This window comes from Ambystoma mexicanum, chromosome 7q, assembly GCF_040938575.1.
Source record: "Ambystoma mexicanum isolate Mex_15411 chromosome 7q, UKY_AmexF1_1, whole genome shotgun sequence".
NCBI classification, from domain to species: domain Eukaryota; kingdom Metazoa; phylum Chordata; class Amphibia; order Caudata; family Ambystomatidae; genus Ambystoma; species Ambystoma mexicanum.
In genome coordinates this window covers 917,064,074-917,086,725 of record NC_090941.1, presented here as the reverse complement: position 1 = coordinate 917,086,725, position 22,652 = coordinate 917,064,074, and the positions used below count along the sequence as shown (strand labels likewise).

The following is a 22,652-nucleotide window of genomic DNA, read 5'->3' as shown; positions in this document are numbered from 1 at the left end:
GGGGGGGCTCAGCTGACCAAAACCTGCAGCAATAACTGATTGGAGTGTCTCTGGTGCACTGCAGCGGGGAAAGAGATGCTAATCTTCCTGCTATCAAGATGCAGGCCTCATAACCGTTTTCCGTCCCAGGGCCCCACTGCGAAAACGCAAACCGGGCTAGGCGAACAAACACGACACCATTATGCTCTCATGCCAAGTTAAAACTGTTAGACACAAAGTTGGTACAAAGGGTACCGGGGGCTTCACCCATTGTGTGGCCCTAAGTTGACACCTAGGGCTTCTTCAATGTTAGGAGAGGCCTTTTCTTTCCTTTTTCTATTTCTTCTTTACCTCTCGATTGTTCAAAGGAGGGCAGGAAAGAGTTTAGGGGGTCTGTCCGAGGCACAAAGGGTCCAGAGGGGAAACCAGGAACTCAGAAGTACAACACGCCCAAAACGTATCCTAACCGGGCACAGCACAAGAGTGGGCAGACACTGTAGACACAAAACAGTAACCCACCCGCACACCAGAGAGAGGCAGCCCAATCGGTCTTTGGAAGCACACAAAATACACAACCCGATAGTGTTTGAATGGGAACCTTGAACGTCAAGGGCCTCAACTTGCCGCAAAAGAGAGCCATGCTGGTCAGATTATTTTCATCAGGCCAAGTTGCACAGCCTCTTTTTACAAGAAACGAAGTATAGACATAAAGAGGAGTTCACCCTGAAAGGGAGAAACCTGGGAGGAACGGTATGGCCTCAGGACCGGAAAAAAAGGGGGGGGTATTCTGTATCGCTCCACCCTTGAGTTTCAATTAACACAGACATACAGAGACCCCGGGGGAAGGTTCTTCATAGTTCAGGGACTCATTAGGTCCAAGGCGATAACCTTATGCTCCGTGTATGCTCCCAATTCCCAGCAATTATCCTTCTGCAGGGACCTCTTTGGGCAACTAGACATAGAAAGAACGGGCTCACTAATCTGCGGGGGGAACTTTAACCTCATCATGAACCCAGACCTGAACTGGAAGTCCTACAGAGAAGGGGCCGTCCCACCAACACACAGGAAGGCCTTTCAAAACCTGACCACGAGTCACTTGCTAGTAGACACGTGGAAGTCCCGGCACCCACTAAACAAAGAATACACCTTCTATTCCCTGGCCTCACCACACCAAACCCATTCTCGCATACACTACTTCTTCATTGAAGGGGACTTCGAATACCTAGTGAAAGAAGCCACAATAGAGGCAGTGGGATGGTCTGACCACGAGATGGTCACCGTAGACCTAGACCTGGGTCAAGGTAGGCTGATAGATAAGCGATGGATGTGCAATGACACGCTCTTTAAAGATATACTTTCAGAGACTCACTGGATGAGGAAGCTTGCGACTTCAAGAGAAATGACACAGGAGATGTCCCCCGTACCACGGTCTGAGAAGCAGCGAAAGCAACAATGAGATGCTTGCTAATGGCCCAGGGTGCCTCAGTGAAAAGAATAAAATCTCTCAGGGAATCCAAAATCAAGCAAGCAATAAAAGAAAAAGGAGACAGCCCTGGGGGAGGAAAAAGACAACACCTCAGAACTTAAAGAGGAAATCAGAAACCGTAAGCAGGAATAGAAAGAGGTCTGGCAGGAAAAAGCCCTAACTCATCTAAGATATGTGAAGCAAAGATATTTTGAAAAGGGCGACAAAGCGCAGACCTTAATCGCAACCAGACTCCGAAAGCATAGAGCTGACAGGGCTGTCCTCAAAATTAACTCCCCCACAGGGACCACCCTGACAAAAACAATAGAGATCACTGCCCACTTTGCACGATATTATGAGCAACTCTACACTTCAGACTGCAATCCCTCGCAAGAAGCACAGGCAGAGTTTATGGCGGGAATTTCATTCCCCTCAATACAACCCACCGCCCAAGACAAAATGAACGCCCCCATAAGACCGGAAGAGGTAGGCCAGGCCATCTCTCATCTAAAAGCAGGATCAGCACCGTGCTCGGACGGATATACAGCCTACTACAAGAGGCTGAGAAGCACCCTCACCCCATTCTTAGCGCTCCTGTTTAATGACATCATGGCCACAGGGGAAGCTCCACCATCATTCACGGAAGCCAGGATTATTGTTATACCAAAAGAAGGAAAGGACAAGTCGGAATGCGCCTCGTACAGGCCAATTTCACTGCTGAACATAGACGCAAAGATATATGCAAGTATCCTAGCTAATAGGCTGAGCCAAGTCCTCCCTCAACTGGTCCACAGTGACCAGGTGGGATAAGTGAAAGACAGACAGGGCGCCGACAACGTTTGAAAAACACTGGACCTAATAGCATCGATCTATAGACACAACATGAAACCCACATTATATCGGTCAATGCCGAAAAGGCCTTTGATAGGGTGGAATGGCGCTTTATGACACAAATCCTACAAAAGGCGGGGTTGAGCCCGGAATGGGTAAGAGGTGCACAAGCTCTGTATAATAATATCCGCGCTAGAGTCATAGACAATGGGGTTGCATCGCCCCATTAGTCCCTCACCAGGGGAACCAGACAAGGATGTCCCCTTTCGCCGCTGCTTTACATCCTGGTAATGGAGCCCCTGGTCCAGAGGATTAGAAACGACAGGATACAGGGCTTCAAAAAACACGGCAGAGAGTATAAACTTGCCCTGTTCGCAGACGATGTGCTAGTCTACATCACCCACCCCACACAATCGATCCCCGCCTTCCTAGAGAGGATAGAGAAATATGGAGCCCACTCGGGATTTTGCATAAACAGCAATAAAACAGTGGCCCTCCCCCTGGTAGTAGACGGAATCGGAAGAAATAACTGAATCCAAAAGTCTGATCTGACAAAAAGTCCTAAAATGCATACCACCAAAGATTCAAACACCAAAAGTTGGAACCTTCGGTGGCATGCATTTTAGGTAGGTTAAAAAAAAAAAAAAAACTGGGGCTTCCGGAGGGGGGGGGGGGGGGGTGTTGGGGGGGATGTCCCCCGCAACACCTTGCTCACTATGGTACACAGTATCCTACCGCGACTCCTCTTCCTTTTCCAGTCTCTACCCGTTATTCTCCCGGAGTCCTTCCTCAACACGGCCAAAAGCACCTTACTGGCCTTTGGGATAGAAAAAAAACCAGAATCGCATGCAACACTGATTCTCCCAAAGGAGAAAGTGGGGGGGGGGGGTTTATCTTACACAGATCTCCACGAATACTACAGGGCGGCACAATTGCGAATACTAGTTGACCATATTCGGGAGTCAACAACTAAACAGTGGGTCCACCTAGAGAACGGCCTTTTCGCCCTGGTCTCCCTGGGAAGAGTGGCTTTGGGCCCCCACCTAATCAATCCCAAGAAAAGCTTGAGAACACCCAGTTTTGGAGGCACTGTGATCTATATGGAACATAAAAAACTCAGACATGGCGGGGGTCGCAACCTGGCCATACCCTCCCTCAGCTGCATTTGGGCTCCCCCCATTAGAGACTCCATAGTAGACCCAAATTGCACCCAGGCACAATACGAACAAGGGTTGGAGAGGGTAGGCCAAATGTGGAAGGATGGGGTCCGACCAAGGAGAAATTGGAAACTGTGCAGCTGGGCCTAACCATCAAACCCCTCCCATTCCTGCAGCTAAAAGGGGTCCTGAAAGACTCGAAGTGGAAGGGACAGCTGCAACGCCAGCTCACCCCCTTTGAAAACATATTAAACACCCAATTGGGCACAAAGGGCCTCATATCAAAAATATATCAAGTGCTCATAGACAGGGCCATCTGCCACCACCACACGCAAAGACACACTGGGAGGAAGCTCTGGGTGGGAAAACAATCAAGAGGGCAGGAAGGCAATATTTGGGGCAGTATGGACATCATCCATTGCAGTAAAATACAAAATGCACAACTGCAGGATCCTACAACAATGGCACCCAATTCCCCCAACGCCTGGCCAAAATGTATGCAGGCATTTCCCCATACTGTTGGAGGTTGCACCATAATTAGTACGTATTGGCACCAATGGTGGGAATGTCCCTGCATTCAATTGTTTTGGAAAGAGATCCTCGGGTGGATTCAGCAGATAGAGGGCATCCATAGAGAACTTACCCCCTCTCGGTCCTATTCGGGGTTGAGCAGGTCGAAGAGCAATAACAAATTCTCCCCCATTTGCCCAGAAACCTCCTCTTAGCGGCCCGTTTCTGTGTAACCATGAAATGGAAAGCAAATGCTCTCCCTACCAAAACTGACTGGCTGTGAAAAGTGAAAGATCTATGAAATCGAGAGTCTCACAGCCTTGCTTACGGAACCCACACACACACACACACACATTGATCTTCAATGGCTCCCCTTTATTGAATGCTTAAGAGAGGCAACCCCTACACCACGAACCGGCACACAGTAGGGCATAACTACACCTACGCCTGCCAAGAAAGGTTCCGTCTCTACCAGCTATACTTTCTAATTTCAGTCTGTTTATCTCTCTGTAGTCAGAACTGTTGTGCTAAGGGCCTACATACAGTGGAAAAAAACAGCGCAATCCGTAGCCTAGGGTAGTGTTTCCCGATTCCATGGACCGAGTGTACCTGGGTGGGAGGGGGATGGGTAGCAAGGGGTGAGGGGGAGGGGAGTTTGTGGTTCTCAAAACAGTTAAAATCTACTTTTATTGATCACGCTCAGAGATATTGATATGAGAGAATACTGCATTGTATTCGTTTTGCCTATGTTGATCACAATAAAAAAGAAAAAGGTGGAAAAGGTTTTGTGGGTAGAGCCTATGGCTGAGATGACGACAGGGATGGCGGGTGTGTTCTCTAGTGCAACTGCACCAACCTTTATCACAGCAGTGTAGAAGGCTGTGTTGGAGGAGAGAGTTTTCTCCATCTTCCTATCTTTGGAAGAAAGAAGGTATTGGCTCAGGAGCCTGAAATTGAGGCGTTTTTACCGAAAGTCATCACAGTGCCTCTAGGTGTTGCAAAGCAGCCCATTTGAGAGCCGAAATTGGGTGATAACCAACCACAGGACTTGTTAGGTCTTACAGTGCATAAAGGGGGCTAGGCGAACAGAAATTTGTTTCATGTCTATCCAGAGCGAAGTCTTAATGTGAGTGGCATTGTTCCCCTGAATAGGCAATACATTTTAACGTTGTTTCGAGATCAGAAAGTAGTGTACTAGACAGGATCATTCTCTAGTGGGTTAAAATGGGTGATCAGGGTTCTGCATCCCTGCAAAGAGGATTTGCATCAAAGACGATGCTGTTCATCTCACAGATTGGGTTGTATATAGAACACCTAATACAAGAAGCAGCTGGGCACCATATGCGATGGTGTTGCATGTAAAGCACCCGGGGAGACCAGCATGCCCTAACTAATGAGGTGGCAGGGCTTAAGCTCCAACCCAGTCAGCCATCTTCAGATTTTGAACCGTGAAGGCTGACAGTTGATGACTGGCTAGAGGAAGGAGCAGCCTCTCCCCAGGGGAGGAGGGTGGGCGCATGTGAATCTATGAAAGATACCAATGCTGGAGAAGAACAAGTTACTAACCAACTGGTAATGTTCTTTCGACTGGATGTTCCTCCAACGTATATACCAATCAGATGGCAGAATACAGAACCTCTTTACCAAAGGTCATATCTTGACCATGGAGCGTATCCAGGGAGTAATGTTTGACAAAGGTGTGGATAGAAGCCCATGTCGCTGCGTCGCAAGTATTCGTAATAGGAACTCCCCGCTGCAGGGCAGTGGAAGTAGCCACGCCCCTAGTGGCGTGAGCTTGCAACCCTTCAGGAGGGTCCTTGCCCGCCAATCTGTAACGTTCAGTAATGGTGAGGATAATCAACCTGGACATGGTCTAACTGGATAACAGTCTGGCCCAATCGGTGTTCAGCACACCCCACAAAGAGTTGATGGTCCACTCAGGCCCTGGACATCCTACAAATATAAAAGCTCAGAGCTGTCCTAGCGTCCAACCTATGGAGTCACTCCACTTCCCTACCAGGATGAGGAGGATAGAAAGCAGAAAGTACCACTTTCTGGCTTAAATTAAACTCAGACACTACCTTAGGCAGAAAGGAAGGACATACCGTCAGTACAACCCCATCCTTGTGCAACACAGTAAAGGGTGGCTTAGATGAAAGTGCCTGCAATTCACTCACTCTGCGAGCGGATGTAACTGCAACCAAGAAAACAGTCTTGAAGAAAACAGTCTCAAAGGACAAGAGAGCAAAGGTTCAAATGCAGCACCCATCAGGAATTTCAAGACCAAATTCAGATCCCATACCGGCACCTGAAACGGGGACGGCGGGGACACATTAGTGAGCCCTTTTAGAAATTGGGAAATGAAATGAATCTAAAAATAAGGATACTCTTCAGATGTGCGCTTGAATATAGACAGCGCTGGCAGGGAACCTTTAATGGTACCAGAAAGAGAGAGAAAGAGAGAGAAAGAGAGAGAAAGAGAGAGAAAGAGAGAGAGAAAGAGAGAGAGAGAGAGAGAGAGAGAGAGAGAGAGAGAGAGAGAGAGAGAGAGAGAGAGAGAGAGAGAGAGAGAGTCCTCTCTGTATGGTAGACGCCGTGGAGGGCAGATGGACATTTCTAGGAGGTCTGGATACCACGCTCTCCTGGCCTGATCCGGAGCAATGAGGATCATGTGGGATCCGAACCTCTGCAACTTGCTGAACATTTGAGGAATGACGGGGACCGGAGGAAACACGCGCAGAAGTGGGAATGACCAATCCACGACAAATGCGTCTCCTAATGCTCCTCTCTGAGGAAATTCCCTTAAGCAGAATCTCTAGCACTTCCGGTTGGTACTGGTCGCGAAGAGATCCACTTGTGCGGTTCCTCAAGGGTGAAGATCTCCAGACGGACTTCCTGAGCCAACTCCCACTCATGAGAGACCATGTTCTGCCTGCTCAGAGCATTCGCCGCTGAACTCTCCTCTCCGGGCAGATTTACTGCTGAGAGTGATATTCCTTGCTGGATTGCCCAGAATCAGAGCTGCATCTCCTCTCTGCACAACAGGAGTGACCCTACCGACCCGCCTTTTTTGTTGTTGAGGTAATGCATGGCCACTGTGTTGTCAATCATGAGCAGGACACTCTTCCCCTGCACAGATGGCAGAAAAGCCTTCAGGGCCAACCTGATGGCCCTCAGCTCTAACAGGTTGATGTGGAATTTGGACTCCGACAGAGACCAACGACCGCTGGCGGTCAGATCGTCGGCATGAGCTCCCCATCCTGTGAGGGAAGTGTCGGTCACTACAGTCACCTCCGGCCACGGTTGCCAAAACAGCTCCCCCTTCAACAGATTCCCATCGTTGGCCCACCACAGAAGATCCTGCGAGACAGAGAATGGAATATGAACGGGATCCGACATCTTGCCTGAGAATTGTGACCACTGCATCTTGAGGACCCATTGCAGGGATCTCATCCTCTGCCTGGCCTCTGTCACCAGAAAAATGCAGGATGCCATGAAGTCGATCAAACTTAAGAATTTGAAAGCCGGAAGACGCGGGGCATGTTGAAATGTGTCCACCATCTGCACAATGTGATGAGCCCCCACCTTGGGAGGCGAGCACTTCTCCAAGGACGTGTCCAACACAGCCCTGATGTACCGGAGCTGTTGGGAGGGTGTCAGATGCGACTTCTTGAAATTGAGGGAGAAGCCCAGCTTGTGGAGGGAGCAGCAGGTGAGGCTGAGATGATCCATCGCATGCTCGGGAGAACGCGCACTGATCCGCCAGTCGTCCAGGTAGGGATAGACGTGAATCCCCCCCTCACCTGAGATACGCTGTCACTAGCACCATTAGCTTGGTGAAGACCCTCAGGGAGGAGGTCAATCCGAATGGCAGGACCCGAAACTGAAAGTGCGAGCTGCCAGCAGCAAACCTAAGGTACTTTCTGTGCTTTGGATGTATCGGCACATGAAAGTAAGCATCCTGTAGGTCCAGGGACACCAACCAATCCTGAAGTTGAAGGGCCTGGAGGACCTGAGAAAGAGTGACCATCTTGAACTTGTCCTTCCTGAGGAGTTTGTTCAACCAACGCAAGTCCAAGATGGGTCTCAATCCCCCGTCTTTCTTCGGCATCAGAAAATATGGGGAATACCATCCCTTGTTCCTCTCCGCTACAGGCATCAGTTCTATAGTGCTTTTCTCCAGCGGGGACAAGATTTCCTGCAAAAGGAGCAGATCCAGAAGCTTCAAACAGACAGTCCCCGGTGAATGGTCGCGAGGCCGCTTTAGGAAGGGAAGGCAGTAGCCGTAAGCTACTGTATCCAGAACCCACGCATCCGAAGTAATAACTCGCCATTCTTCGAGATGCTGAGACAGTCTGCCCCCAACCGGCGAACAATGGAGCATGGCCTCAGTTGTTTTGGAGCAGCTGCGGCAGCCCCTGAAGGCAAAGAGGCAGATGCCTGAGCAGCTTTGGGACCTCTATTTCCCCGGTCACCACGGGTACTTTTACGCTGACCCCTTTGACTGGCGGCTCCTCACGTCCAACCAAAAGAGGAGTCGCAACGAAAGTAACCTCCCCTCCACTGCTGTCCCCTAGGACGAAAAGGCAGAGGTTGACGCACAGCTGCGCTCAAAGATTTAGCAGGAGCTTTTGAGGTCTTCAACCTCTCAAGGCTCTCGTCAGCCTTGCTGCCAAACAAATGCGAGAGATCAAAGGGCATGTTCAGAAGACGGGCTTGTACATACAGAGCAAAACCAGACTTCCGCAACCACGCAAACCTGCGTATAACGGTGCTCGCAGCCATGTACCAGCTAACACTGTCGGCCGTGTCCAATCCCGACTGAAGGGATTCACACATGGCATCCGTGCCATCTTGCACCAGAGCAAGGAACTCATCCCTTTCTTCCCCCTCGGGAATATGCTCAGCCGCTAGAGAAACACAATTCCACAGAGTGTGAAAATCTTGCTAAGGCACAAGTGGAGTTGACCGACTTCAGCGCCATACTCCCCACAGAAAACACCTTGCGTGCCCATTCATCAAAGCGTTTGTTGTCCCCATCAGGAGGGATGGTAGAGTACGCCGCCTGCCTCGAGGTGGCCGTAGCAGCCGGAACCAACAAACTCTCGTGAGTGGGGTGAGAGGAAAGGTAGCTGGGGTCGCTACTGGTCGGGCGGTATTTTTTAGTTAACAACTTGTTAACCGCCAGAAGAGATTCTGGAGTTTGCCAAGCAGCCGCCACCCTTTTCTGCAAAGTCAAATGAAAAGGTAACACCGGGTCAGAGGACGGACCGTTATCCAAAATATCAGTTAAGTCATCCTGAACAAATGCCTTCGGAGGACTAGACCAACCAAGATTCCCAGTAACCCTAACCATCCGTCTCCTAGAAGAGGACTCAGCATGAGCCCCAGGCTCAGGCCTGCCAAACTCCACCTCAGGAGAAGTGTCCAAGCCACTTGCATCATGGAGTGATTGATGCAATTTTCCAACTGACTGTCCCCGGAAAAGACAGGAGCCACATCAGGCTCAACAGGGTCAAATTCCAAATCTGACCTCGTCTCATCCTCATAGATGTCATCCAGAGGAAGAAAGAACTCCTGCCTAGGGACAGAATTGGGTCTGAAATCATTAACAGGCCTCAGCGACTTGGATGTAGCCTTTCTTGGAGGATCCACAGTACCAGGGACCTCCATCGGCAAATTCCGGCCAAAAGGCCCCAAAGGCGTTGATGGCGCCAATGGCTACAGCGTCGACATCGGCGCCGAGGGCTGATGTGAGGGCAAAGCCTCGGCATCCATATCCGATGGACACGGCGCCAACGGAGTCGATGCCGACCTTGAGCCCTTAACAGATTTCTGCGGTTTCGCCGAGGATAAATACCGAGACCTGAATGCAGCACGTCTCTGGCGATCAACCTGAACCTTGTCCGAACGGGACCTCGACGGTTCCCGATGAGTATCACGCCGAGGACCCGGGCCCAAAGGCGCGCGAACATCAGACAGAGACCTTTCTTTGCCAGGTTCTTCTGAAGGCGCGGACGGTACTGTGCCCTGGGATTGAAACAATCGCCAGCATCTGCTCCCTGAAGACTGCCCATTCCTCCGGAGTCGAGGACTTAGTGGGACAAGCCACTTTCCTTGATGTACCATCCTCCGAAGAGGACGGGGAAGGCAACCGGTGACAGCGCTTCTGGGAATGCCGAGACGAGGAGGACGAATGGCAGGACCCACACCGGGACAGAGATCGCCGGGACTCCTTCCGACGAGGAGAATCGCCCCACCAATCGTGCCACGAGAGGTGCCACGCAAGAGACCGGGACCCCACCTGAGACGGCGACAATGGCCAAGACCCCGAAGTGCAGTAAACGGGGAGACATTTCGTTCATGCTGCAGGCGGCGGAAAGGAGTAAACGCACAGAGGTGGTGGCAGCTCAGATCCACAACACAGAGCCCTTGCCTGCCATGCTTACATAGTTGCCCACAAAGGCGGATCTGCAGGATTTATTGGCTAACATTTGCAAAGAGATAAATAAAAGCACGGAGGAACTCTCCCATAAAATCCTGGCGCTTCACACAAGGGTGGCTGAGGCAGAACATTGGTGTCCGAAGTGGAAGACGCACTCTGCGATCAATCATATGCGGTGGAGGAATGCTCTGAACGCTTGGAGTCCCTGGAGGTACGATGCAAATCCATGGAGGAGAAGCTGGAGGATGGTGAGAACCGTTCACGAAGAAATCATTCACATTCGGGGCAGCTCTACCACAGTAAGGGATGAGGAACTGCCAGCCTTTGTGGCAGACCCGTTTCGCTACATCCTCAAGGTGCCAGATTATCAGGAAATGGAGCTGGATAGGATGCACCGCACCAGATCGCAGGTTGCCCTGATTCAGGACAGGCCTGCGGACATTCTGACCCGGTCCATTTCTTTCAATTCAAAAAACACAAGGATGGCTGCAAGATGTACGCCAATGGTTACCTTTCAGAACATGTTGCTTTCTTTGTACCAGGATCTGGCTGCAGCAACTATAACGAACAGAAGGCATGTTCATTGACCGAATGGCTGCGCACAAGAGTGATACCTTATCGCTGGGAGTTCCCCACTGCCCTGCACTTCTCCCATCAGGGGAGGCGTTGGCTGGTGCGTTCCTTGGCGGAGGCTGAGGGCCTGTTGAGCCCGGGGGGAGGGGAGAGAGCAGGGGGTGGGGACAGAGCCTGTTGGGGGTGGAGTCGAGGTCTCTGCAGAGGTGGCGCAAGGTGGGCAGGGGGAGGCGTCCGAGGGGTCCTAGCAAAAAGTCCTGATGGGATGGTGGTCAAGGCGGCTATCTTGATTCTCTGTAAGGCCCAGAGGTCTGGGATAATTGTGTATGGATGGGGAGCGAATCCCAACTGTGAAAATATACTAATAATCTAGGTATGGAAGATAGAGGGGGTGAGTGAGACTAAGGGAGGATGAAGTCCTCTTCCGCCCCCCAAGTCGGGCCCTTGACGTATGTATACATTGTTTGTTAGTGGCTCAAGTTGGAGCCAGTTGGCAGGGTTGGGGAAAGGGAGGGCTGGAAGTCAAAATGTTGTTCGTGAGGCAGACACTAGCATCATGGGGACAGGTTAGCGGTGGTACACAGGAAGGGATGGTAAGATGGCGGTGGAAAACTGGGTTCCATGGGGGATGAGGTAAACGAATTAGAGGGAAAGGAGGACACCTTGACATTGGGCACATGGAATATGCAGGGTTGGAACTCCCTGAACAAGAACTGGGCAAACTGAAAGATATGTCATTGTCTATGGTATTCTTGCAGGAGACTCATCTGTTGGCCCGGAATGAAGGGCGCATGAAAAGTAGGGAATTTCCACATCAGTATTACGTCTCGGGTTGTGAGAAAAAAAGGGGGGTGGCAATACCCCTAAGCGGGCAAGTCTCAGTTGCAAAACTTAAGGTTCTCCGAGACCCACAGGGGAGGTATATTTGCGTGAAGGGGCTACTCTGGGATCGAGCATTTACGCTAGTGTTTCTATATACCCGAAACGTAGGGCAAGAGGACTTCTTAGAAGGCCTCATACCCAAACTACTAACATTTGCAGAGGGGCAGATCCTACTGGGGGGGGGGGGGAGACTTCAACCTGGTCCCAAATCCGATGGTAGACAAAAACACTCCCACCCACTAAATAAGATTGCAAGCATTCTACAGCATTTTGCCTTTTTCTGTGCAAAGTGGGGTTGATGGATGCATGGAGGTTGACTCATGGGGATGACAGGGATTTCTGTTTTTATTCACATGTACATGGAGGCTACTCTAGACTGGACTTAATCCTGATACCTAGCGCATTGTACCCATGCACTCGGGGGGGGGCGACAATAGGCACACACACTCTGACAGACCATGCTCCCGCGTTGTTAACTCAGGCAATCGCTGATAGATCGTAATAGAAACTGTATGAGCCGATGCTCAGGGATCCCGGCCCGCGTTGGATATTGTATGGGATGCTATGAAAGCCGTGGCAAGGGGGGAACTAATCAGTAGGATGGCAGCATATATGAGGGAAAGGAGACTGGTCCGGGAGAGGCTGGAGAAGGAAGTTAGCCAAGCTGAACAAGAGCATAAAAAAAGTCAGCGTCGCGTAGGGCAATGCAGGTATTGAGGGTGGTGCAAAAAGAAACTAGAGGCACACCTGGCGGATAGAACAGCTCAAGCAATAATGAAAACCATTACTATGGAAAAGGGAATTGGGCTAATCGGCAATTGGTGGCCAAATTGCGCAAACTCCATATCCGGAATACGAGTCAGGCCTTACGGGATGGGGAAGAGAAATTACACTAAAATGGGAATTCTGGAGGCACACTTCTCTGAAGTATTCAAGGGGGAGCTCCACTGGTGGAGGCCAGGTCCAATATTTGGGGGAGGTGCACCTGCCTAGATTGAAGCAGGAGGACTGGAGATGACCTGGCAGGCCTTGAGACACTAAGGGGGTGGTGGAATGGGCCATAAGATCATTAAGGAATAAGGCCCCGGGCCTGGACAGCTTTCCAGCCCCCTTCTATAAAAAGTTTAGAGGAATTCTGGTTCCCCATCTATTGAGATTTTTAGACGCATTCCTGACTTCTGGGAGGGTAGAAGCGTCCATGAGAGCCTCTGCAACAGTCCTTCTGCCTAAACCGGGTAAGGATCCGAATTAGAGTGACTCATATAGGCTTATTACGCTTACCAACGTAGACTCCAAGCTATTTTCCAAAATACTGGCCCACCGTATGATGGGGGTTCTGCCAGAGCTTATAGACGGTGATCAGACCTGATTTATCTCAAGGCAGAGCGCACAGGACAACGTGAGACGCACTCTGGAGTTGCAGGAGCTGGGGTTACGATCGAGCCTGGATCTGGGGATAATCACTTTAGATGCCCATAAGGCCTGACAGCGTAGGCTGGGGTTACCTGAAGAGGGTCTTAGAGGGATTTGGGTCAAACTTCATCACATGGGTCATGGCATTTACCAGAGTCAGTCCACATGACTGCGAATGAATGGGGGGACCTCAGCTACCCTGCACATCACTAGAAGCACTAGCCAGGGATGCCCACTCTCACCGTTAATTTTTACGTTATGCATGGAGCCTTTCGCCTTTCGTATCCGAGCGGCAGAGACAATAAAAGGTGTGAGGGCAGGGGCCACAGACTTTAAGGTGTCCCTCTATGTGGACAATGTCCTGCTAACTCAGAGTGCTAGGGCTGCCTCCCTGGCAGTGGTAATGGGGGAACTAGATGAATTTGGTTGGGTCGCCGGGATCAGAATGAACTACAAAAAGTCACATGGCCTGGATGTGTCCCTTAGGCCCACTGACAGAGAGAATATAGGTGCACTTGCTCCCATACAGTGGTCTCGGGAATCTATTCCATACCTGGGGATCCGCATCCCAAACAAAACCTCAGAGGTGTACAGAATCAACTTCCTTCCACTACTTGCGGAAATGTGTGAAGACTTGGAGAGGTGGGGAAAGCAGGAGATATCATAGTTTGGCCGTATAAGAGCAATCAAAATTAATAATATACTGCGCCTGATCTATGTGAGCTCGGCACTGGCCGTGAGAGTCTCAGATTCGAATCTCTGTCGGCTGCAGGAGAAAATTCTGGGCTTTATTTGGGTGAACAAAAGAGCTAGGGTATCGAAGAGGGTGTTATTGAAGCCAATGAGAGTGGGCGGACTGGGAGTCTCAGACGGGTTCCGATATAACTTACCTGCACAGGTGGCTCATGCCTCTACATGGAGTAAACAAATGTCGAAAACCTAAATGGAAAATATAGAGGGGACCCAATCATGGGTGGGTCGACTTGGCAAAATGCCTTACATGGAGGCGAGACACCTAGGTCCAGAGAGGAGCTTTGCTTGCTCTCGACAACAAAAAACACTTTCTACTACATGGGTAGGATGCTTCGCAGATGGGGTGTAGGCAGAGGGCTGGGGCCCCTCCAGTGTGGAATAATCCAGACTTTCGCCCGGGATGTAGGGGAGGGAGAGACAAGAGCCTTTACAGCCCTGGAATAAACACTGCAAGATAATGCTGGGAAGGGAAAGGTATCAGGGCTGTACAAAATCTTAGACGCAGGGGACCCAGTAACATGTCTACCATACATGATTAGGTGGGAAGAGGATCTGTGCATATGGGGATGAATGTTTAAATCTTCCCGGTGCATGACGGACAGGTAATGTGCTTATACAATTTGCTACAGGTGGTTTCTTACCCCCGAGAGACTCCATCACATGGACAAAAATTAAACAGCTGCATGTTGGCGGGGCTGCAGGGAGAGGGGCACACTGTTCCATATGGTTTGGGAGTGTCCTAGGGTGAGCCTGTATTGGAAGGAAGTACTGTCGAAAATAAAGGAGATCACGGGGCTGGCCCTTCCTGCGGACCCACGTGTGGTGATTCTTGGGGGTGCATGGCGGGGTGGTGTTTCCCCTGACTGGCTCCTTGGCCACCTTGATTGGGCATCTCCTACTAGCGGAAAAATGAGTTATCGCCCGGATGTGGAAGGTGGCGGAGGGGCCAGCAATTCAGATGTGGTTGGTTAGGGTCTGGGACATATTGGTGGCAGATAAGATCACAGCGATATGCGAGGGACGCTATACACGGTATGGGCCCCGTTCATTGACTATGCTGAAAAATACCCCGCCATGGTCGCAAAGCCTCCAAATTTGCAACAATTTTCCCCACTGTGAGCAGGACTGTGATGAACTTAATTGCTGCCCGGGTTGGAGGGGAATCCATTGGGAGGCACTCTATAAAGGGGCCCTATGTTACTGTACCTAAAGCTGAATGTGTTCTGCACTCACGACTTGTTGTATTTAATAAAATTTGTTTGAAAAATAATTACTGGTATACCATTAAACACCAAAACTGCACTTGTCACAGTGAGTGACTGTGGTTCAAATTACATATATTCATTGCTTCCAGCGACTACTCTGGAACACCTTAGATGTGTCCTACATGTTGCAGCATGACTCACAAAGGACTCTGTAAATTCAACTACATCACACGACCCTCAACAAACTTCAGTAACTTCCTCTGCAAGCAGATATCTTACAATCCTGCTACATCATCTACAAAGAGGCCACCCCCAAGTCCCCAAGAAACTCAGCATCTCCGAAGGCCTATGACATACCAGAAGGAAGGACATGGACAGACTCGATCTCTGCAGGTGTAGGAAGAAAAGAACAAGAAGCCAGGCCTTCTCAGTCTATGACACCAGACTTTGGAACCTTCTCCCAAACTCGCCCCCTTGTGTATACATTTTAGGAAGGAGCAGAGGACCCTCCTCTTCAAGGAATGGCTCCTCCCTAATAACCAGGTGCACACACCCTCCACCTAACTTGAGACTTTGTGATCTGCTTCCCTCCGTTTCCTCCCCTGGTTGCTTGTAGATGCCTCAAATGCCAAATTGCCTGCCTTCCCCATTGCTGGTTTCCACTCCCTTGTACCTCTGCTTCCCTCACCAAGTTCTTCGGCATATAATTTGTAAGGCGCTCTGTTGTGTACCAAAGCTTGGTCCACACTCCATACCATAATAATAATAAAAATAACAATAATAAGAATGCTTCTCATTAACTAACTAGCGGTGCCCCGTCATCAGTCATACCAATGGTTACGCTTTCTGCCAATCCAATGTACTGTTATGGTTAATGTTTGAGATATGCAACACCTATTGCTTGGACTTTAAGTTCCTCAGTACTAAATTTGGTCTTGCCCGTCATTGGCTTCTGCTCAGAGAGTGTCTGGCTTTTCTATTACAACTGTGCCATGCAGCTTGGATCCTGGTCCTGGGGCTGCTAGAGATAACACTGAAACCCTTAAGTCAGATCACACACCTTGTGTTACAAATGACCTCTTAAGAGTTGCCAGTTTTTATTTGCTTTTCTTTGCTTATTTCTTTCTCTTTTCTGTCTGTTTATCTGCTTTTGTGCCCACTACTTATACTCTTCCCCTTTAATTTCTTCTTCAGGCTTGTGCCCTTTCACCTCTCAGATACTGAATAACCTTGTTCATGTTGTAGGACATCATTCATTTTATTATCTAAGAACTTTATGTATTGTTGATTTTTTCCATAGAATATGTGGTTGAAAAACGTGTATAAGAAAAAGACTCAAAAAGCCAATTATGCTTCATACAACATTAAGCACAGGGAAGATGGGTAAAGCTTTCACTTTGCCCATAAATTGTCTTAATGACCCAGTACAAGCTCCTACCCTGGCTATCATATTTTGTATATGTTCTTTACTCAAAGACCAAGATAAACAGACATTGGGCCTCATTACGACCCAGGCGGAAAACCATGGTGCTAATAGCACCATGGTCCATACCGGTAATTTACCGACTCCGCCATGGAGAAAGGGGGAATTACCACCCCATTACAAGGTTGGCGGGGCGGTAATTCCCCCTTCCTCCATGGCCCTTCCCCATTCCCATTTTTGCCCCATATGGCTCAATGGGAATGAGGAAGGCGTTAAGTACTTAGCACCAAGGTCCCTTTTCGGGTCCCTACTTTAACGGCTGGTGAAGACCAGCCGGTAAGGTCTGGTCCCGCAAAGGGACCTCGTAATCAGGCGCTAATGGGTTAACGGCGCCGCAGCCTTTTACGGCGCCGTTAACCCATTAGCGCCAGGGTCGTAATGAGGCCCATTGACTATTTTGAGTTAATGCTTATAGACTCACCAGACAAGACTTCTGCTGACAAAGATCAAACATCAAGTTTCCATTTACCTGAATAGGCCAAGCAGGAAGAGGTTGTAAGAAGTCTGCTTCATACGGATAGTTCACCATCGCCAAATTCACCCAGGTTTCACCAAGCCATGCTTTAAAGTATAAAACATCCTCCTTGTTCTGCAAAGGGCTGCATAAGTGAAACGTTTTGGAAAGCCATTGGCGGCCATAAGCTAAAGGGATAAAAAGAAGGAGGAGTAAATGTGTGCACACGCTAATAGTCTCAAGGCTGTGATATAAAAACCAAAAGGAAAGACATGTAGGCCTCTCTGGTCCCTTGAGTGCCTGATGGCAGTTTAATCTCTGGTCCCATGTATGTTTTGATAACTAACATCAAGGGGTCAAGTTGTGTAAGGAAATAAAGTGTATAAGTGGAAATGTGAGCTTGCAAGGGATGTGAAAGTATTTGTGAAAAGGCCATTTACACTCATTTCTTCTGGAGTACGTTTGCTAAGTGTTCTTTTTTAATATTTTACCCTGTTCTTTAATATCTTACCCTTTTCTCCAATCAGTCAAACATAGCCGAAGTTATTAACCAAAAGAGACCTTGGCGTATTCAGCCAAGTTAAATTACTCGTTTACCAACCCAAAAGGTTTAACTTGTGTGTTGTTCAATATATCTATTACCTACAATGTTCTCTACAACTGAGAAATGTATATCTATGTTAATTAATATTTTTGTGGCGACAAAAGATAAAAATCAACTCACGTCAACATTAAACTGAAAGGAAATAAAATACATCCAGTAAGGGCAGAAATTGTACTTCTTACAGAACTGCAAACCACTTCTTCAAAAATGCAAATACAGTATAACACATGTCAAATAAAGTCCACAGTCAAATTAACACTGCTGTGTAGCTTGCACACTCAAAAAGCAATACTTGTCCAATGAATTAACATATAGAGTGTACCATCATTAAGATCGGAGAACACGCTTTGCATCGTGCAGAGGAGGTTGAATTGCAGGCTTTGTTTCACAGGCAGCCATCATAAACTCAAGGAGATGTAGTCACTTCTTTTCAGGATAAGAGTCCTCCTGTTGGTACAGTTCTAAACCAGATGTACTGGTCTGAATGAGAGGCAAAATATTAAATTCCTCCATGCAGATGTGCCTGTTTTTTCATATGCTCGAGAGGAGGATGTGGAGGTGGCTTGCCTAGAGGTAGATGCACCTCTTGGCTCTGGTACCGATTTCCTCAGCCTTTAATGTTATGATTTGTTTTATTTTCTGTCAATTGTTTCAGGTTTTGTTCTTGCTTGATAGCTGATTTGTTGTGATTATTCAATGGCCCCACACAAGGTTGCAGGGTTGGTTTAATTTGTAATGGTTGTATTTTTTGCAGTGCTTGGAAACTGTTCTGCGAGTAGTGCTATATGAAGAAGAGGAAGATCAATCTCATGGCCTATTAGCAAGACCCTCTCTAGGGGTGTGGGCAAGTGGGCCCTCCCTGGGGGTGACACTCCTCTAGGACACAAGACTCCCATTCCCAAGGGGATCTCCCTATACCAACGCAACTATCTTCTTGCATAGGACTTCCCCCAAACATCAATGATTTGGATTAGTATCTATTAGTGTCAGGTAATGATGGACAGAAGACAAACCATGAATGGAAACGACGCACCCCTTTTCCGCACAAGACAACCTGTAAAAAGGAATGAACCAGATCTGGAAGGGGAGAGAGCGATACACTGGAGAAACCCTTCGGCGTTTACATGGCCTGCAGGGGCAAAGAAGAGTGCAGCCGCAGAACCGGCAGAATAAGAGAAGCCGAGCGAAGACACCAGGAGCCTGCAGGAGGGAGCAGTGGGGAAGCAGCTGTACGCCTGAAGGTGAGCTGACCCTTGCAAGTGGTGGCGTCAGTACAGGGATGCCGTGGCAGGTCTGGGACCCAGCTAACAACGGAGAAACCTGAGCGAAAGCGAGTAACGAAGCCTACATTCTGCAAACCTTTGCCGAGCATCCAGAAAGCACAGGACACGGAGAGCGAGCCTGCAACGAAAGTGAGGAAACTGATGCGCAAGAAGCCATATTGGATGCACCCCAAAGCCGAACCTTGTGAATCAGCCCACGCTGAATGAAGGTACCAGGGTGATTCTGAGAAGAGGAGGCCACTGGGATCAGATGCACGTCATCACAGTGACTGTCACTTTGAATATGAAAAGCTGAGAAAGCAAGAACCTGTATGTGGAGAGAACCCAGGAAGGTTGGAAAGGATAACTATTGCTAAATATTAGCAGCCTTGAGAAAAGACTATGAGGAAGCCAAGTCAAGTAATTCAGAGAAGAAATTGCCAATTTAAGAGGAGAAAATAAAAGGTCCCAGGAAGAGTGGCTTCAGATACCTAAAGAGGAAATCAATATCAAGGGTGAAATACCCAGTATTACAAGTGTTTGACCATAAAAAGTAAAATATTAAGAGAAGATTGCGAAGTGTGGGTGAAGAGGAAAATATATTCAAGTTTTGCAGAGTCAAAAGCCTCCACCCTATAATAAGAGCTGCAGAGGTTCATTTGTGAGAATTAGAAGAGGAGAAATATTCTATGGTGACTTTATGCCTAACAGAACTTTACACTTTGTAAAACCCTAAATCAAAGCCTGGAGAAATACAGCTAAACAGAAGATACCCGAGTTAATTATAAATTTAGTGGTAGGACCAGACAGGAATAGTTTATTATTGAGGACATATTATTTTGTGGACTTTGACTATAGACAAGCACCTTAGTTTGTTTGGTTAGGAAGCGAACATCCCAATAATGTTAGGATCAGAGAAGTGTTTGCCTTTTAAAAAAAAAGAAAAATAATTATTCATTTGTTTAAACCAGTGAACATGCACTTGCTTAATCAACATTACAGTTTTTCACCCAAACACAATGACCGTGCTAGGAAACCAGTTTACAATTTACCATTTTTCAACCAATCCGAAAAAAGAAAACATTAACTCCCTGCCCCGCTCTCTACCTACCTCCTCGCCCCAGTACACAGGCGGGTGGTATCGATTTTCTGACAAAGATTCTATGGACCGTCAGGGATTCCTTTCTCATATTAGCGTGCACTGCCTTAGATCATGGTTCTGGGACCAGAGACAGCTACCCTGCCCAGGGAGCGTCCTCCTTTCTTGAGTTCCCCAATCCACAGCAGGGCCCAGCACCTTTCCAAATTATACTTGCTGAGGAACGCTGCCCATTCCATCCCTCCTGTGGGACTCAAATCGCACAGGGCCCCGGTAAGGTTTTCTATTTTGTAAATTTCCCTGCATTTTCAGGCCAACGATTTCTCTGTAGGGAGTCCTTCACATTTCCACCTAATGGTGAGACAGACCCTCGCCGCCAGTAACAGAAAGTGCGGCATGTGTTGCAAGCGTCTCCACTATCCCCCTTCCCCCAATGTTCTCTAAACCAAACAACATTAACTGTGGGCCACAGGGTCTTTCTATGCCCTCCAGGTCTTTCATCTCACCCAACACCTTCTTCCAGAAAGTCTGCACCCTTGGGCAGGCCCACCACATGTGCCAGTGGTCAGCTCCCTGGCCACATCCCCTACAGCACAGCAGGTTAGATCCCCCGCGATACATTTTGGAAAGGCGGACCGGATCATATTGTCACCTATAAAGAAGCTTCAGGCCATGCAACTTGTATTGGCAGGAAAATGAGGTTCAGTGGGTGTTAACACATAGCCGTCGCCACTCCCCCTCTTCAATTTCCTTCCCCAGGTCTTTTTCCCACCTCTTCACAAGAGCCTCCCCTCCCAGCACCCAACAAAGCTAGATACATACAGGAGATCAGCCCTTTGGCATTGGTGGCCATGCTTAAAATACTCTCCATTGGCGTTAAGTCTCTTTGCAGGCTATCCTTAAATTTGTCTGACATCAGGACCACCCCCCCTTCAGTTGCAGGTGCACCCTTAAATCATCTGCCCCGCCCTCTCCAAACCTGCCTCAAACCACTTTTGGAAGAGGAGCGTTTCTTTTATCTCATCCCTGAGTAGGGGAGCCCAGGTGTGACTTAGTGGGAACAGCCAGGTGGTGACCCCCTTCATCTTCCGTTCAGTCCACCATAGTTGCAGGAGTGCACCCATTATCCTGTGGTTGAGCACCTTCTGTGGGATTGTCGCCTTTGGGGCTCATAACCATTCTCACAGGGTCATTGGTCGCAGTAAGTGATTCTCCATCTCTACCCATTGTTTGTCTCTATCCCCCCCCTTAGGTGTGAAACCAGGGCTCTGAACTGTGCTGAGTCGAAGTAGCTATACATGTCTGGGAAATCCCCCCCTACCCCACCCCTTCCTCCATAGTCCTCAGTCCTTATTAGGGTGGAGTAGGCCACTCTATGTTTCTTTCCCTGCCAATGGATTCTGCACGTAAGCTCTAGGAAGTGTTCGCTTGGCATGTCTATTGACATTGGGTAGAAGTACAGAACCTTGGGGAGTAACGTCATTTTAACTGCGTTCAGACGTCCCAACCTTGACATAGCTCATCTGTCCAAATCTGTAAAAAAGGCCTTTCAGAAGCAGGGGGGAAATTGGCCTCAGAGGTCTTTGGTAATCCTTATACCCAGATACTTAAATGTCACCCACTCAATCATGATCTCTAGCTCTCACAACCCTCCCTTCCTGGTCACCCATCCAGTCTACAGTATGGAAACAGGATCCAACTTTTCTGCGTGGCCTTTGAAACCCGCCCACTGCCCATACTCCCCAATTACACGCAGTACCTCTGTAATGGATGCGGTTGAGTTAGCAAGATATAGGAGCATATCATCGGCGTACATTTACAACTAGTGTGCCTCCCTCCCTCTTGGATTCCTATGCTCGGCTCTCTCCTTATCACATTTCTGAGTGGCTCCATGAAGAGCGCATAGAGGAGAGGTGAGAGCGGGCAGCCCTGCCTGGTTCCCCTGCTCAGGCTAAATTTCTTGAGGTTTTCCCATTCACTATCACCTTCGCTGTTGGGGTTCCATATATCACCTGCACTCCCCTTAGAAATGTTTTACCAAAACCGTATTCCCCAAGCACTGCGAAAAGGAGCCCCACTCCACCCGACCAAAAGCTTTCTCTGAGTCTAAGCTGAGCAGCACGTGATCCCCTCTCTCCATTCTGAAGTGTTCCAAAATGTCTAAAGTTTTGCGCACTGCGTTCCCTCCTTGTCATCCCATGACAAAGCCGACCTGAGCCAGTATATCAAATCGGGGCAGAATCCCCACTAAGTGGGTGGCTAGAGCTCTGGTGTAAACCTTTCCCCTCTGTATTCAGGAGGGAGATGGGCCGGTACGATTTACAACTCGCCAGCTCCCTGCCTTCTTTTGGGATCACTGCTACAATTGCCTTCTCAAATGAGCCTGGGGCTATCCCTTCTGCCCGTATGCAATTAAACAGCTCCACCATATGCGGGACTAAACCCCTGCTAATCTCTTGTGAAACCCCATCGTATAGCAGTCCCCAGATGCCCCACCCGGAGGCAGCCAACCAACACCTCCGCAGGTATGAAAGGGG

General features: G+C 48.8%; 1 protein-coding gene across 1 annotated transcript in view; it reads right to left on the bottom strand.

Annotated features, from left to right (window-relative positions):
• The window catches only part of PRCP (prolylcarboxypeptidase), a 514,316-nt gene that overhangs the window by 112,475 nt on the left and 379,189 nt on the right, over positions 1 to 22,652 (bottom strand). Inside the window, exon 6 of the mRNA XM_069639880.1 lies at positions 17,166 to 17,338. Coding sequence (XP_069495981.1) covers positions 17,166 to 17,338 — 173 coding nt within the window. The remainder of the gene's footprint in view (positions 1 to 17,165; positions 17,339 to 22,652) is intronic.